Consider the following 13,276-nt stretch of genomic DNA (forward strand, 5'->3'; position numbering starts at 1 on the left):
TTTTTTTGTACAACAATGAAATAAGAAAATGTATCATGTTGATGCACATGTGAAATGTTGATGAGTCCAGGTTTTTGAAGTTGTGTCATCATCATTGCATCAGCTTATTTCTGTGGAGCACTGGAACAGTGGTTGTTACAATGGTGACGGCTAATGGGAAGCCAAACAAAATAATAAATGACAATAGAGCAGATATATATCATATTATTTAGATAATTCATATCTGTTTAAAACAATGTTTGGTTTGATTATCCCCAAAGTATGAACAGAAGGTTTCCTGCAGTGTCTCACAGTGACGATGCACCACCTCACCTGAAATAAGGAGTGTAGTTTAACGACTAGTCAATGAATCGATTAGTTGATCGATAGAAACATAATCAACAATTTTGATAATTGGTTAATCGATTAAATCATTTCTTCAAGAAAAAATGGTAATTGTGAGTGGGGGGATAAAAGGTAAACCTGTTCTCACCTTTTTAAGAGGATTTGCTGCCTTTTCTGTTTTATATCACTAGATTTTTCTATTTCTGGGTTTTGGACTGTTGGTTGGACAGATCAAGTTATCAGAAGACGTCAACATAGCCGATGGGAAAATGTGAGGGGCATTTTTCACTGTTTTCCAACATTTTGTAAATTAAACAGTTAATCAGTGAATCATAAAAATAATTAACAGATTAATCAGTAAAGAAAAGAATCGTTCCCTTAAACCATCGCAATTTCTAAAGCCTAAGGTGATGTCATGAAATTGCTTGCTTTGTCTGAGCAACAGTCCAAAACCTAAAGAGATTCAGTTTATTATCATGTGAGGCAAAGAAAAGCAACAAATCTTAACAATTGAGAAGCTGGAACTAGGGAATGATTGGCATTTGACATCATCAAAATAGTTGCCAATTATTATTTTTCTGTTGATATAGCAATTGATTTACCGGTGACACTTTAAAGGGAAAAAATGTTACAGATTAATCTCCTAATTGTTTCAGCTCTACTTCTGAGTTTTTACACGTTGGGAAAAGAGACAAACAGCCCAGTCAGTCACAATCAAGTGCTGATGTGTGAGGAAAAAACTCAACACTAGACTGCGCGTCAGCCTCAAGTAACGTAGTTTGATAATCACCATTTGGGCACACATTTTACCCAGCAGAGTCTGGATCAAATTAAAGTTTAAATTGGTGTTGTCCTTGAGGGAAACCCTGGAATATATTTGTTTATTCATTTGTTCTTTAAATGATTCATGTTTTGGGTTATCTTTGTTGTCTGAGAAGACATTTAAACCCAGCTGATGTACAGCAGTCTTTAGTTCTTGTTGTGACTGAAGTGCTGAAGATTTGATGAAGGGAGCTATAAATTTGATTGAAGTTAATAGATGGTCCTAGTCTTTAAAAAATGTCTCCTTTTTTATGTAATGAATGGAAAGCCGCCAAGTTCTGCCCTGCAGGAGGTGTTTTCCTGTGGTGTGTCTGTGTGAGCCATGTGTTTTCATGCACACACAGCCTCATGCATGCATGTGCACTCTTGACTCTACTAATTTGTACCACTGCTCTTCTCAGGGTCCGGTTATATCCTGGAGGACGCATGGACATGAAGAAATAGAAGCATCAGTTGAGGTGAGTGTCTCAAACCTCTGCTTTACTAATCCATATTTTTCCTTTCTCCCTGAGCAGTTTCATTCTGAGCTTTCGTCTTTTACAGGCCCTCCAGCTCACCTCTGGGCTAAGTCCTGGCCGTTGGTTGTTGGTGGGCCAGCTGAACAGGCGTGTATGTGAGTGAAAAGTAATGAAGTCCAGTATGAGGCAATGGCGGAGGCTGGTGCTGGTGGGAATGCTGGCCTGGGTTCTCCTCTTCCTCGCCCTCCTCTCTTACTTCCTGGATGCCCGTGTCAATGAGCCCCTGACCTCTACTGGCTCTTTACTCTCCCAGCACCCAGACACCCGTCGCCTGTCCTCTATACAGGCCTCCCATCAACAGCATGCCAACCTGGGCTTCCGGCCTGAACTGGCTTCCACCTTAACTACAACCTACCCCAGAGATGAGCCAGAGCCGGAGCCTTCTACCAGCTCCACCACCCCAGAGCTCAGCCTGGAGGTGAGTCACAGCCCCAACAGCGCTCCCTACGCCATTTATGGTAGTCAGGAGGCCAGCCACCAGGACTACCTGGACCAACAGAGCCTGGCCGCCTGGTCCTCCTTTGGCACAGAAAATGTGGGTTCTCACTCAGACCCTGTAGTCCAGAGTCGTGAGAGAACTTCCCAGACCACAGAGTACCAGAACCATGTCAGCACCACACGCTACCACGGTGGGGAGGAAGAAGACGACGAGAGGGAAAATGAAGAACTAGGAAACAGAATGAGGACTAAAGCAGGCAGGAGGGCCGGTGGTGACTCCTCTGATCTGGAGGAATATTACTTCTCCAAGTCGGCCTCTGTGGTGCAGCGGCTGTGGCGGGGCCGTGTATCCGCTGGCATGCTGAGTCCTCGGCTTCAGCGCGCCATGAAGGACTACGTGAGCGCCAACAAACACCATGTTTCCTACAAGGGGCATCGCAGGGCTGCCCAGAGTGCTAAGGAGCTGCTGTGTCAAATGAAAGCCCAGGCCCGGCTGGCGACAGTGGACGGGTCAGAGAAGCCCTTCTCCTCACTCGGTTGGGCTCGTCTTGTGCCGTCTCTTCCCCTGGAGCACCTGTACAGATGGCAGGACCAGAACAGCTTCAAGACCTGTGCGGTAGTCACCTCGGCTGGTGCCATCCTGCGCTCAAGACTGGGCAAAGAGATCGGTGAGTTGAGAGAAAAAAGATTTTGAGTAAGGGAAACAAGGGGCCACAGGGCTGCGTACCAAACCTTAATACCTTTTTGGTACTGGCCGAAATGATATGGCATCCAATGATTGCTCAAATTTGTACACTTTTACTTGTCCTTTGATCAGACTATCTTTTTAAAATCACACTTTTGCCAGTATATTTGGGGCAAAGTCCTGCTTCAGTTCAGACAATTTCAGTACCAAAACTAAATTAGTATTAAAAAAAAATTAAAATAATACCCAGCCTTACAGTCGACAGAAGAAAAGATAAGGGACGACACACTGTAGATTTAAGCTGAAAGACCAGGATTTTTAATTATTCTGTTTGTGCTCAGACCACTGGCAAACTACAAGTCTGCTATACTTCACCTAGAAGCTGAAATATTTATCCACTATAGGAAAGTGGTGGATAGAACAAACAATACAGATGATTCTGGTATTTGTTGAGCCTTACCAATTGTGAGGCATAAAATATGTGTTCCTGTCATGAATGTAAATGCTTTTCCATCTACCTGTTTTTATGCGCATTTTCAATTTGCACAGAAAAAAACCTTTCGGAGTGGAAATGCCAGAAAAAGAAAACAAAAAAAACGGTAGATGAAAACATTAGGTCTGTGTCGACCGATGAGGAGACTGTAAACTTCCAAACATAAATGCCATATTTCCATCACATTTCCCACATTGTTTCCACTGTTTGAGGTTGGACTGGCCCTCTTTTTTAATTATGTCATCTCATTGTGCCCTCTTCTGAAATCCTGATATTCCCATAACTGAAGAGGATGGAAATGCGTATTACTTAACATTTTCTGGAAATTCTGTAGAAGTTTGTGCTAAATTTGGATGTAAACTTGTCGAGTGTCACTAGAGGAAAAACCCTGTGGTCAATCAAAACGGTTTATCTCCTCTGAAGCATGTATGTTTTAGCAAATGTTATTACAGTCTCTCTTTTAGATTACGTTCAAAGTTGAGAAATAGACCTAAAGGTGGAGGAAAGCTCACACTGTCTAAAATAGAAAGAGCTCATCCTCCAGGGGGCATGAATTTACTCAGTAACTTTCATGTCATGAGATTTGGATATCTTTTGTGAACAAGTGGAAATTTGGACTGTTGATGGCACTAAAGGAAAGCTGAAAGTGATTAGGATTCAAGCTCTTGAGGCAAGTAAAATTCACAGTAAATTTAATGGAATCTGACAATCAGTATTTGAGATCCTTTGTCATGTACAAAGCAGATTTCTTCACTAAAAAATAAAACCATTTCAACGTGGAATTGCTAAGAGAGAAATAGTAGTAGCATAAATTCTCATACGGTAATCTCTTATTATTAAGTATTTGAGACAGGATGATTTGAGACAAAAGCCTTAATTTGCCCTGTTTGCTGTTAGTGTTATTTGGTGCTGGTGTCAGTTAACACAAACACTCTTCAATCTGTTTCAAATTCAAACACTCACCAGGTCGTGGTGTAATGTTTCCCTTCACTATGAAGTCTTTTGATTGTAAAACTTCTGTAAGAAGTGTTGAGTTTCATTAGATGCGACTTAACATAAAAGCACTGCAAAGCTACAGTGTAGTATAGCTGTACCTGAATAGTACAGGAATAACAAGATTACTAAAATCCATGTTAAGATATTTACATTTGCGTGCCAACAACTCCAGTTGAACAAGAGTGAATTCGGTAGTAGTTTAACATACTAGTGACTAAACTACGTAAAAAAAGTCGACAACATGTATTCTAACTCAAAAGCTTGAGCTCAGTGGCCTGCTAAGATGTTGAATTTTTAAGGTCAACAAATTGCCCCTGCGATGATTTGCATTGGCTCCAATTTTTGCATGGCATTTGCTTATTAACTTGTCAGGCTGACAGTGAGCAGGGTTGGGTGTGTACCTAGTAGGCTATATGTCTTTGTGTTTTGAATGTGTGCGTGCTCTTGGTTTAGAGACTTTGGCAGCTCTTTGGTAAATGGGGAGAGTGTGAAGTCAGTGACAGATGGCTCACTAGAAAAAAGTAGAACCCCCTCTGGTAACCAGTCAGGCTCCTTCAAGTCACGTATAGTTTCCTTGTATTTCCTTGTGAATTCAGCTGCTCAGAGCAAGCAAAAGCTTTAATATGAAGGGTGCTTCGTCTTTATTCATTATATTTGTATGTCTATATACTGACAGTATTCTATAGACAGTAGCTGTCCCAGACATTGTCCCAGAAAAAGAAGCAGACCAAACAACTTTCACAGAAAATCAGATCCATGCAAAGTGATGCAAACCTACTGCGCCTGACCTTTTTGGTCACAGTGGAATTAACTTGTGGTGTCAGTGAAAACATCAGCGCTACAGGCTTTCAACATTGATGCCTCCACTCGCTGCTCTGTTCCAAATAAATTTATAAGGTCAGATGTATTTATGAAGCTGTAGGTACAAACAGGTTTGTGGCAAAGTTACAGAAATACAGACTAAAGATGCATTTAAGAAGAGCGTGCGTCTGCCTGCATGTATTGTTTAGCTTTTTGACGAATATTAAGGTGTTTTTGGTATTTCTGGTTATTGTTTTAGTACTGGAGTATGAAGAACATTTGACTGAGTGGGATTCCTTATTTTTAAGTAGCAAAGAAAAGAGAGGCAGTCTTCAGTTTTGGGCACCAGGCCTTGGACCTAAACTCGGCAGGTGCTTCTAAATCTCTGTTGATGTATCATCATCCTCCCCATGTTTGTTTTTGGTTTCCAACCAACAATGTGACCCATATGCACACATTCATAAAAAAAGAAAAAGGAAGTGAATCTGTCTTTTTAGCACCATACTTGCATCATTCTCCCTGTTTAGAACATGCATACGTTGTAAAAAGCAATTCAAGCCTCGCATATGCCATCAGAGAGTCATTAAGAGAATATTGAAAAGTCGTCAAATAAAAAATTGTAATTCATGACCATTTCTTCTCTGAGGGCAATCGCATACATCTTTGTGTCAAACAGCATCCAGCAGCTATTGGTTCAGTGAGTCATCATCGTGGTAATCAGCTCTTAAAAAAGAGATTTTGCTTGAGAGGGGGACTAAGTGACAAATGAGATAAATGTTATAGAGCAGATTAATTATTGAGCAGCCTCACAGTGTTGGAAAATCTTGACTTTGTTACTTTGTCAGGCTGCGCTTCTACGGGAAATTCAAACTACATTGATCCTGCATCCAAAACCTACATTATGCAGAAGTGAATTTTGACAAATCACAGAAAGATGAGTGTGAAAATCATACTCTCTTCTGTGCCACTTGCAGGTTGGCTGACATTTAGATTATCTGGTTTCTCAGTGGCTGCAGCACTCATTTCATCCAGGAAAGGCTTTGTAACTGAGGTTTTGGTTTATTTAATCATGCATGTGTGATGTGTGGCTGCCACCATGTGGTGAACAGGATAAACTGCATCGCCAGTGCAACATGGGATGGAGAAAATAACACGTTACAGCATTGTTCAACTAAATGTCCTGCAACAAATATTCTCTTTGTGAAGTTTATAGTGTTTATTGTTTTTGACACTGTGGTAGACCTGCCAGCAGATCTGACCTGGGGACACTGTGATATAAAAAGTTAAAAGCACCACATGGACTTCGCCAATTTCCACTGGGATTGTGTACTTTTTCCACAAAGAAAATTATGCCATGAGAGTAATTTGATCAAAGCTGTAAACACATACATTTTACGAGTGACATAAAAAACAAATTGATTCTTTTTATGTTGCTTTTCTGTTATTTTGTCCACCTCCTGTATGTGTGTCCAGTGTTGCTGTTCTGCCTTTAGTCTTCAAATGCTGAATGCATAAAGACAGAAAACACCAAAATAGCCTAAATGTAATGTTATATCAGAAGAGAATTACTATCAAAACAGTAAAACTTTTCTAGATCTAAGGTGTGGTCTTATCTTTAAAAAACTGCCAGCTAGAACTTGTAAAAATGTAAATTAGAGCTGCATCTAACGATTAATGTCATTATCAATTGATAAGTTAAGTTTTTGACTAATTGATTGATCATTTAGTATGTAGCATGTCAGAAAATAGTGAATAATACCCACCACAATTTTCACAGAGCCCAAGGTGACACTTTGAAGTGTATTATTTTTTCAATCAACAGTCCAAGACCCAAACATATTTGATTTATAGTGACAGAAAAGCACAGAAAAGTCCTCACATTTAAGAGGCTGGAACCAGCAAATGTTTAGCATTGTTGCCTGAAAAATGGCCTGAATGGATACCCAAGAACCGAACATCACAATTGTTCTCAATTTTCTTTTGATTGACTAATTGAATGATTGATCAGTCGACTAAGCGTTTCAGCGCTCATGCAAATTATATTGATAATGATAATCTTCAATTCTCCTAATAACAAAGTTACAAAGTGCCTCACAGGGAAAAAATACAAACATATAGTCACCGTCAATCAAAACACGAAGCAGAAATGAAGCTCCATCTGCTGATTCTAGAGGACTCTTGGGCACATAATAGGTTAACAGGTTGGTAAGGTAATTGGAACAAGGCCATTTATCACCCTTTTAAAAGTGAGCAGTCATTTCAGTTTATAACCTAACACAAAGCCAATGCAAAGCAATGTTTAGGTAAAAAAAAAAATGTATTAGCAGTACCACATGGCAAAAGTGACTTAATTTCAAAAGATCCTATTGATTTGGACAAAACATGACAAGAATCTTCACTTTACTGCCAGACATCGAGCAGCCTGCTTGTGACATTGGCTGCCTCTCCCAGGTTTTTCTTGTCAGGCGTGGAAGTAAAACCTCTACAAAGTAACAAAATCATAACTGCAGACGCAGCTACACAGGGTCAGTTCTATTAAATTGAAAGCCAACTAGCAGTTGTGTCAGCTGTGCAGGAGGTCTAACAATCAACATATCTATATTTGAGTTTACAAAGAAACATGAGGCATCTAACAAGTCCCAAAGAGCCAGAGTAGGCTCAGTCACAGGGTTGTCGATGTCAAACTGTAAAATTCATTCACAATGTGACAAGAGGAATGTAACATGTCGAACATGGACAAACTGCATCAACAGAGGTGCAGTGGGCACAAGTTTGATCTCATGGACACTGATAAATGCACTCTTTAGCATTAAATTAAATTTATGGCAGTTCTGCCACTGAAAAAATGCTACTGATGTAGAAAGCCCAAAACTTACTGTTAACCTGAGCTTGACCAGTGGACGTAACCTCTTTTGATGAGTTCCTTTTCTAATGTTATTCACACAGACCATCCATTTACAGTAAAAGGAATGTTCACTTTCAGCCATCAATATTAACTCTCCGCTTTTAAACATGCTGATCTGTCTGTAATGCAGTAAACACAAAGTCACCAGGAAAATAGAAACCCCTAGGCCTCGTCATAAACACTAAAAGACAAGAGAAGCGTATTCTTCACTTGATTTATTGGGTTGTACAGATATACTTAATAAACTGGTAATTCAGTATTTTGCAAGATGATATTGCCACTAAACACGGCTAAACCATGTTTGATCCTGGTCAGGTTGAGATTAAGTGTAGTGGGAAATGATGGAAAAACAAGTGTTTAGTTGCAAACTCAATATGTCTTAAGACGTAGAATAAGATATCACTGGTTCTGTTTATCTGGTTTCTCTGAAGAGAAAACTCAGAGGAGTGGGTGCGCTGAGAAATCAGGGTCAAAGGTCAGTCATATGAGGGCCAAATTGTTTGTTCTTTTAGAAGTGAAAATCTTAAATTATGAGAATCGTAGCTGTTTGGTTTTGTCTCATCTGAGTTTTTGGAGGCTTGGGTGAATGTTTTTCAGTCTGGGCAGGATTGTACAGTAGAGTTGCAGGAAAATAAAAGTTTTGAAACAATAAAAGATAAAATCTTGAATCTAATTTTAAATTCCATAATCCTTGAAATATTTGAAACTCCTGCACTTTCAGGATCAGAGAATTTGATCAACACCGTAAATACATAAATCTCAGAGTGGCATAAAAATTTTAACCAAATTTCAGTGTTCACTGTTGTCATGCTGCTCTGCCTTTAGTCTTCATATTCTGAATACATGAAGACAGAAAACACCCAATAGCCCAAATGTAATATCAGAAGATAATTACTGTCAAAGCAGTAAAACAACTTAATAGCCACTTTTCTAAGTCTGAGGTATGATCTTATTTTTATAGAACTGCCAGCTAGAACTAATGATTATTGTCATTATCAGTTAATCTATTAATTGAATTTTTGACAAATTGATTGATAGTTTGGTATACAGCATGTCAGAAAATAGTGAATAATACCCATCCCAATTTTCATTGAAATATATTAAACTCAGGACAACTAAATAGGATGAATCTAGACCAGCTGTCAAACTGGGAGTCATGTAATAACTTTACTCTGTTGTGACGTGATCTAAGAGATAATTGATATTTTTTACTTTATACGTTTCATATTTGGGTATATTTTTGGAATTTCTCTTGAAGTACCTGGCAGATTTAAACCTCTAGGGCTCCCCTGAGAAGGAATCAAAGAAAAAACTAAATATTGTTTAATTAAACTGCTCACCACTCTGCAGCTTGTAAAGGGAGTCATGAGAAAGGCATCACTTAATTTTAAAGGGTCACAGTCAGACACGATTGAGAATCACTGGCAACTGGAAAAAAATATCCATAGAAATTATTTGTCATGAACATAACAGATTGGATATGGTACCCTGTGACATGTTACATAATTAATGTTAAACAAATCTGAGTGGGTTTCCTACCATGAAGAGACTTATATAGGCCTTCCTATTAGCATTTATGAATTGTCTTAATTGTACCCCATTATTTGTTTAATTATATTCTGTAAGAGTAGTAGCAGTACACTGACACAAAATATTCTTTAATAAGAACCACAAGTATATGTGGTAGTGACTAAAGACTCAGCTAATAAAAGATCCATGACTGTATATTTTTATTAAAGGCAAAGGCAATTGTATTTATGTAGCACAATTCATACTTACCAAAAAGTGCTTTACATGTATTTAGAAGAAATAGACAACACTGATAAAAGCAAAATGTTTCGCTCAGCGCTCCATGAAGCTCATAATAAGGTACAATGAGCCAAAGGTTTAAATACATGAAAACATTTGTAAGCTACTATGCTGTGTTTGCCATCACTACTAGTGATATACATATGTTGTATACATATACTGTATATACATATGTATGTATAAACATATGTATGTATAAATCACTAGTAGTGATGGTATATATATATATATATATATATATATATATATATATATATATATATATATATATATATAATATATAGTGTATATATATATATATATATATATATATATATATATATATATATATACACACACACACACACACACACACACACACAAAACTTATACTAACCCATAGAAATTATAATACAGAAATGCATTTCTGCTGGAAGAACGATCCCTGCTTTCAGTCCGGTGTAGCTATGCAGGAAACCAGCATGTTTAGTTTTATATTGGAGTAGGTATTGCAGTAGGTATTGTTGCAAATGCTAATCAATGTTTAACACCGGACTGGTGGCATTGATGATGGAGTATCACATCAAAAGCTGGAGGATCATCCATTCTGGTGTCAGATCAACACACAGGATGAGGATCTGTGAAACTGACGGATTGGTCAGCTGACAGGCAGACATTACAAGTTTAATTACTACAACCATCCATCAAGCTGAGGATTTCATGTTGGTGTGTGAACTGTGAAGGACACTATGTAAACAAAACAAACCAAAAGGTGGACAGAATTAGGGGTGAAACTCTATCTTTCTAGTAAAGCTCTTTTATAGTAGTGGTGGCTCATCAGTTACAAGAGCTAACCACTAGAGAGCACTTTGGTTATGTCTGTGAGCCTGCAGGACGTTGTTTTTAAGAAGTCAGTGTGATAATTTGACACTGCAGTCACCGTGTTGTCATAGTGACTTCTGTCATGCTTTGATGGTTGTGGGCATTTGATGTGACTAACGTTTGAAGCCACGGTGTGCCTTTTATGTATTTTGTGAGGGGCCACACAAGCCATAGTACATTTTGGCCCTCTCTCATACTCACATTCTCCTTTCATTTTCAGCACATATATTTTCATATATATATATATATATATATATATATATATATATATATATATATATATATATATATATATATATATATATATATATATATATATATATATATATATATATATATATGATTGGCTACATCTGCATACAGCATACACGTCATTCTTCCTGAACCAGCCAACAGACTTACTTGCTGTTTGAGAGTTCCTGGTGAACCCATGGAGGCCTTTGCTGTAGGTTTGTGGTAATGCCAGAGGCTTCAGAGAGGACGGCTGGTTCACGAAGAATGACGTTCTGTATGCAGATGTAAATCACGCTCTCCTTTCTTGTTGGAATAGTAATAATAATAAACGATGTTCAGCTTTAGTTTTCATATTTTCCTGTGTATTGTCATAATAACATGTACCTCAAGATCAGTTCATTACCTGCTTCAAGTGACTTGGTCTGTGGTTTGCCTTTCAGATACTCATGATGCAGTTTTACGGTTCAACGCTGCACCTACAGAGGGATACGAGAGAGACGTGGGGAACAAAACCACTATCCGCATCATCAACTCGCAGGTGAGTGAGAGTCTGGTCTTATATGATGAAAAATAGAGAATCATTAATAGATGTATCGTCCGAGAGCTGCGTCACTCACTGAAACACGTGGAGTGGTGCGTGATGACAATATAAATGATTTATGAATTCAATCTACTTCATTTTTTTTACATGCATTGAATGTTTTATTGATGGCTGGTTTGCATTTTGTGATATCGTTTTTATATATTTCAGCTCAACCACCGCTTGTGAATAGAAATGATTACTCATCAATAATGCATTTGCAATTATATTTGCGACTTCTTACTATATAATTCATTTTCTAACCTTCATGGTTCTTGAAGGAAGTACAATCTAAACAAGAACTAAAATCAGAGCTTAAAAATGAAATGAACTTACTTAAAATTAAAAGTTCGAACTCAATTTAAGGTCATAATTGTGTCGGTGGCAGTTAAAGTTCAGGCCGTAAATGATTTTCTGTTTTTAACAACACACAAACAGGAAAATGTCTCATCTGTCAGCCCAAAACTGAACTATCCATGTGTTGTTAAAATAATTCTGTTAGAGCTGCTCTAATCGATATTTTTATATTTACAACTGATGAAATTACTGTGTAATGTGAAAGGTGTAGCTTGTAGTGACAAACCCAGAAATAATTATCACCCAACTCTGCAGTTCTCCTCTGCTCTGGAAACAGGGGAAACAGCTAGCCTGGTTCTGTCCAAAGGTAACAAAGTCCACGTACTAGCACCTCTAAAGCTTGATATTTAAAATGTTATATCTTGTTTGTTTAATCTGTACTGATATTGGCGTTAAAATTCCGGCACATAACCACCCATAAAATCATGACTTCAGTTTTGTATGGATTAAACAAAAGAGATATAATGTGTTTATTGGTGAGCTTTAGATGCCGATTGTGTTACATTTGGACAGAGCCAGGCTAGCTGTTTCCCCGTTTCCAGTCTTTATGCTAAGCTAAGCTAATGGCTGGTGCGAAATAGCACATTTCCCAAAATGTTAAACTATCACTTTAAGGAGATTTTGACTTTGATGCCGATTCAGTTTGGTAAAATAATTGCTTATACACTGTTTGGCTTGATACTCGAGTGCATATAATTTGTTTTAATTTTGCGCTGCATTATTTCCCTCTACAGATTTTGGCCAATCCTAAACATCGATTCAACACAAGCTCAATCTACAAGAATGTGACTCTGGTGGCCTGGGACCCTGCACCTTACACTGTCAACTTACACAAGGTATGTTTTTGTTTTTTGTTTTTTTGCATCAAATGAGCTTGTTGCTCACATGAACCATACAACCAGTTCATTAAGCTGTCTGTAGCCCACCACTGTTTTTACCTCTGTTGACTTTAAAAGAGAACAAAGCAGTTTCAATAGATCCATGATGAATGGACAGAAAATGTTAACAAGTCCGATGACTTATATGTATCCAGAACAATATATAGAAATTCATGTTTGCGCATGTTTCCAAAAGCATGTTTTTGTTGTGACTCCCCTCTATTCACTCTTTTCTCACCGTATCTATGCCCTTCCTTCTTCACGCTACCTTTTTAGAATTGTTATTCAGGGAATGGTCTGCTTTTTTTTTTTTTTAACAGGCTAATATTATAACAACTTGTCCATCCAAATGAACAGTGACTAGTTTTCAGGCTTTAACCTTTTTAGTTAAATCTCATTTAAAAAGCTTTATTTTCAATTTTCACGTCTTCACCATCACAAGTCATCATAGTGGACTGTAGAGTGCACAATGTATATATTCAATATAAAGTATTGTGGGTAACTGGTGCTTTATTTAAAGTCATAATTCAAGTCAAGTTATTATGGATCTAAGGAAAAGCCAAGTAGTTCATCAG

At 38.0% G+C, this 13,276-nt stretch overlaps 1 protein-coding gene across 2 annotated transcripts in view; it reads left to right on the forward strand.

Annotated features, from left to right (window-relative positions):
• The window catches only part of st6gal2a (ST6 beta-galactosamide alpha-2,6-sialyltranferase 2a), a 70,889-nt gene that overhangs the window by 17,034 nt on the left and 40,579 nt on the right, over positions 1 to 13,276 (forward strand). For both annotated transcript variants that reach the window (XM_044216727.1, XM_044216726.1), the window contains exons 2-5: positions 1,548 to 1,604; positions 1,690 to 2,770; positions 11,327 to 11,424; positions 12,558 to 12,659. In XM_044216727.1, the coding sequence (XP_044072662.1) occupies positions 1,774 to 2,770; positions 11,327 to 11,424; positions 12,558 to 12,659 (1,197 nt within the window). In that variant the 5' untranslated portion in view covers positions 1,548 to 1,604; positions 1,690 to 1,773. The remainder of the gene's footprint in view (positions 1 to 1,547; positions 1,605 to 1,689; positions 2,771 to 11,326; positions 11,425 to 12,557; positions 12,660 to 13,276) is intronic.

This window comes from Siniperca chuatsi, linkage group LG12 (assembly GCF_020085105.1).
Source record: "Siniperca chuatsi isolate FFG_IHB_CAS linkage group LG12, ASM2008510v1, whole genome shotgun sequence".
NCBI classification, from domain to species: domain Eukaryota; kingdom Metazoa; phylum Chordata; class Actinopteri; order Centrarchiformes; family Sinipercidae; genus Siniperca; species Siniperca chuatsi.